A 4,896-nucleotide genomic window follows, 5' to 3' on the forward strand; every position below is an offset into this window, starting at 1 on the left:
GCTTGTGCAGGAAACCATAGTCGATTCCGTGGGTGTATGGTTTCAAGACAGAAACTTAAAGGTATCACCAGGAAGAGCACCACCAGGAGTAGATCCTGCGACTTAATTTGACACAACACGGGAAAACTTACCCGAACCGGACATTCCACAGACACATGTACCCTCAGTGTAGTTCTCAGAGGTTCAGCGTGACACAGAATATGACAAGGCTGGCCCTTTGAATTACAGGTACAACTCATTTATGCCAGCTGGGTGGAATGGAGCAATATGAAATAAAGTGTCTTGCTCAAGGAAACAACGCGTTGCCGGGAATTGAACTGACGACCTTACGATCGTGAGTCGAATGCCCTAACTACTAAGCCACACGCCTTCAGATACATACATATACACGCATACAAACACGAACTGCTGCAAAGACAGTCGTCGGTCAACGATCGGTGGAGGATATACATGCTGTTCGATCGAATTACCCCCAACACGCTCTATTCGCTAATAGGATTGTATCGTCTTACTTAAAATGGAAATTATTAATTACGAAAAGCGACTGCTCACTATAATAATCATCTAAAAATTAGCGCGATTAATTTTCACTTTTCATTATCATTCTCGTAACCGAATACATCTTCTAATTCTACTTCTGTCACACGGAAAAATAGAAAGCGTCATTCATCCATTCATTCATTCATTTCTTCTCCTTCCGACCCCCCCCCTCCACACACACACAACCCCTCCAGGTCCCCCTCCTCCTCACCACCATCATCATCCTCCTCATCATCATCATCAGTCGTAACACCACCTCCACCACACCAACGCACTTTATGATCTTTTGCATACTTCTACCCCACCCACCCTACCATTCTCCCCTTTTATTTGTTCCTTGTCAGTTGTCCATTAAAACTGCTTTTCACGTGAGCCCCTGACACGTTCAATCTCACCTGGTCACTCTAGACAAGCCGCTGAAACTATTAATCATTCAAACAGACAGTCCATACCGTGTCCATCGCCCACCACTAAAACCATTGTCCAAGTCACGGATGCTGTTATTCTGGTGTTGTTTTGTAATCGTAATGGTGGTGTTGCAGGACTGTAATGGTGGTGTTGCAGGACTGTAATGGTGGTGTTGCAGGACTGTAATGGTGGTGTTGTGACATAGCAATGGTAGTCCTATAACTCCTGAGTTATGCATATACACCCATTGCCTTTTTTTTTCTATCTTCGATCGCATTGTTTACATAGGCGTATTCGTATATGAAACGTCTTAATTTTCAGTGTTGGTTCTAAATTCTATCGAGAATCTGTAGAGATAACTTAAAAGTGATGACATCGCATTGCTAGTACAAAAAAAAATTACGACAAAATATTTTGTCTTATAAACATTTAATTGATTTATAAACCTTCTAATTCACCTGTTACATGGAATGAATAAATTCTCATTCATTCATTCTTCTTCTTCTTCTCATTATTATTATTATTATTATTATTATTATTATTATTATTATTATTATTATTATTATTATTATTGTTATTATTATTATTATTATTATTGTTATTATTATTATTATTATTATTATTATTATTATTATCATCATCATCATCCTCATCCTCCGTCATCATTGTCGTCATCATCATTTTCTTATTCATCTTTGCTTCTTCTTGTTTTTTCTCCTCTTCTTCTTTGTTCTTGTTTCGCTTTTTGGTCTTCTTTGTTATTTTTCTTATATGTATTGCTATTGTTTTTTTGTTTGTTATTATTGTTATTATCTTTATTATCATTATCATTATCGCTGCTCTTATTTTCTCTTCTTCTGCCCCCACTTTTAATCTTAATCATATTCTGGTATTCCTACCACCAATTAACAATCGTGTTGTGTCTTGAGGTATTGTAAGGAAACATGTTGGAATGTGGCGTTATTGTAACGCTGGAGTTATGGTTCTATAACTGATGTGCTGTAATGTTGTATTGCAGTGATATGATAGCAGCGTTGTGGTATTACACTTCTGTGCTTCCGTAATGTTGTAATAACGGAACTGAAGCGTTGTGACATCAGTGATGATCACATCGTGGTGACTGGGGGCGGTGTGTTGCTGGTATTCTAATTGTGGTTTTGCAGTGTTGCGTGTTGTCGCGTTGTCATGATTGTTATGGTATTGTAAGTAATGGCCGCGTTGTGGGTTTGTAATGATGATTTTGTGTTGTATTATCCTAATGGTAGTGCTGTGGTCTTGTCGATTTCTAATGACCGAGTTGTAGCATTGTGGGGACAATATTTCTTCTGTCATCGTAATGGAGGAGTTGTGATATATCAAAAGGATGTGTCATAATATTATTCCACATATACAAAAACAGCCATACCAAAACAATCCAACATGCCTCCATCAACAGCCGCTCCACGGATATCATTATGGTTTCGACACATGGGCAGTACCATTCACTCCAGCGGTGTCAACAGCACTAAAGATTATAATCGGTGGGATTAAATCGGGTCGTAGTTCAAATTTAATATACGAGGGGGCCGTGGATTTGAACTCAGGACCTCAAAAATCAAAAGCAATAATGTTTGGTCAGGCATTCTTACACTTCTACCAATCCCTCGTCTCGGAATAGGACGTTTCCATCGATGCCAAGGGAATAAAATACACAGCTGTCCTCGTTGGCACTTGAACTTAGAACGCAAAAAAAAACCCGAACAAATACCGTAAGGAATTTTTAATCCGCCATTATTACAGTACCAAGCTAGTCTGGTACTTTTCATCGACTCAGAACGAATAAAACAGTACAACTAATCGTGGCGGAATTCGAACTCAAGACGCAGGGAGGTGAAACAAATACAGCAAGAGAACTTTATCCGGTGCTGTAACGACTCGGGCTTCGTCGCGTTTGTAGTAATCGTTATTTATTTTTGAGAAATCCTATTGTACGTATCTTTTTGTATCCATTGCTAGTTCTATGCAATTTCTAAAGTGTTGCTTCCTTGTTCAAAAGCTGCAGCTAAAGAAATTAACAATATGTTTGCATGACTCGCTAAATTTCCAATTAGTTAGCATTTCACACAATTCTTTTACAGGAATTCTATATCTTTAAATGGACGTCGTTCACTGAACTGACGCCATGTTTTCTGCAGATATTTATTATGTATTTATCTATCTATTTTGTCTTTAAAATATTCAGTCAAATTCTACTTTCTAACACTTAAGCTGACACGCATTTGTACGAAAGCCGCTGTGGTCGTTCTGAGAAGCCCAAGTTATAGGTTCTTTGCACTTGTCACGGTTACTATCGCAAAGTTAATGCTATCGGGTTTAGACAAAAGGCTACAACTGATATAAAGAAACAATGAACGAAGGAGATAAAGCAGGAATAAGATGACGAAGGAATTTAAGAATGAATGAAGATTATTATGAAAGAATACGTAAATGAAAGCTTGGATAAATGAGAGGATGAATGTGAAAATTAAAGAATGCGAATTAGACAGAAAGAGAGAGAGAAGGGGGAGAGAGATGGATATACAGAGATAGGCTGATAAATAAATAGATAGATAGAGAGATAGAGAGAGGGAGAGAGCAAAATAAAGAAAGAAAAATAGAAAGAAACAGAGGTAGATAGATAGATAGATATATAGAGAGAGAGAGATAGAGAGAGAAAGAGAGAGAGAAATAGATAGATAGATAGATATATATAGAGATAGATAGATAGATAGATAGATAGATAGATAGATAGATAGATAGATAGATAGATAAGTAGATTAAAAGAAAGAGAAAGGATATTAATTATGATACGAATTAATCAAGTGATTATTCAATTAAGAAAGAAATTAATCAAAATGATGGATAAATTACGCAATTATGTAACTATCGCATTTATTTTCTACTTCACAGATGTGTTTTATGAACCGAGCTTTGGAAAATGTGATAAACGAAAATTCAAGGATCGCCAAAAGAATCCGGTAGGTTTTATCAAAATCTAATAAATCATCATAAAAAAAAATATGAAAAAAAAAAAAAAATACAGCTCAGCCAATGCAAACGTCTCCGTTTATGTACACCTGAGTAAATAAGATTTCAGAGAGTCTGTTTTCCATTTTAGTCTTTGACTGAAACCATTTTCGTTGGTTTTGATGTGTTAATACAAGAATCAACGCTCAGCCATTGAAAATACACGCAAATTGGTTCAGTTCGTTTGCTACTCCCTCTCCCCCTCCCTTTCCATCACACCCTCTCTCTCACTCTCTTTTCCTCCCTCTCTTTCTCTCATCCTCTTCGTGTTTCTCTCCCTCTTTCTTAACGCATTATTTCTTTCTCTCCTACACCTTGTCACTCTTTCTCTCTTGCCATCTTTCTCTTCTACTATCTTTCTTTCTACATTTTATTTCTTTCTTTCATTCACTCTCTCTTTCTCTCATTCTCTCATTCTCTCCCCGCTTCTCTCTCACAACCTCTGATTCTCTCTTACTCTCTCTCTCTCTCTCTCTCTCCCTCTCTCTCTCACTTGCATTCTTTGTGTATGGCTCTCTCTCTCTCTCTAGTCTTGTAGCCATCGGGTATTTAAATTTCGTTACTGCATGTTTGAGAATTGTATTTCTCGTTTATCTGTCCGAAGATGTGTTTCCATACGCATGCTACTCTTGTGAGGTGCATCTACAGATTCCATTTATTCTGTGACATCAGGTGTTATCGCATACCGAAACGTATGTAAACGAAGATCAGGCCCAATTTCCTTTTTTACTCTCATTGTAGATGTACGCTTTGTATTACGTTGTTGCCCGTCACAGGCGACGGAGAACCTCATTCGGTGTGATTAATTCGATTGATAATAATAGCCAAAACCATGAATGCTAGGTGTATCAGATCATGCGTATATATATATATATATATATATATATATATATATATATATAT

General features: G+C 37.2%; 1 protein-coding gene across 1 annotated transcript in view; it reads left to right on the forward strand.

Annotated features, from left to right (window-relative positions):
• LOC106869877 (guanylate cyclase soluble subunit alpha-2) overlaps window positions 1-4,896 on the forward strand; it is a 315,656-nt gene that overhangs the window by 140,563 nt on the left and 170,197 nt on the right. Inside the window, exon 2 of the mRNA XM_052975145.1 lies at window positions 3,877-3,944. Coding sequence (XP_052831105.1) covers window positions 3,877-3,944 — 68 coding nt within the window. The remainder of the gene's footprint in view (window positions 1-3,876; window positions 3,945-4,896) is intronic.

The sequence above is a fragment of the Octopus bimaculoides genome, chromosome 20, assembly GCF_001194135.2.
Source record: "Octopus bimaculoides isolate UCB-OBI-ISO-001 chromosome 20, ASM119413v2, whole genome shotgun sequence".
NCBI lineage: Eukaryota > Metazoa > Mollusca > Cephalopoda > Octopoda > Octopodidae > Octopus > Octopus bimaculoides.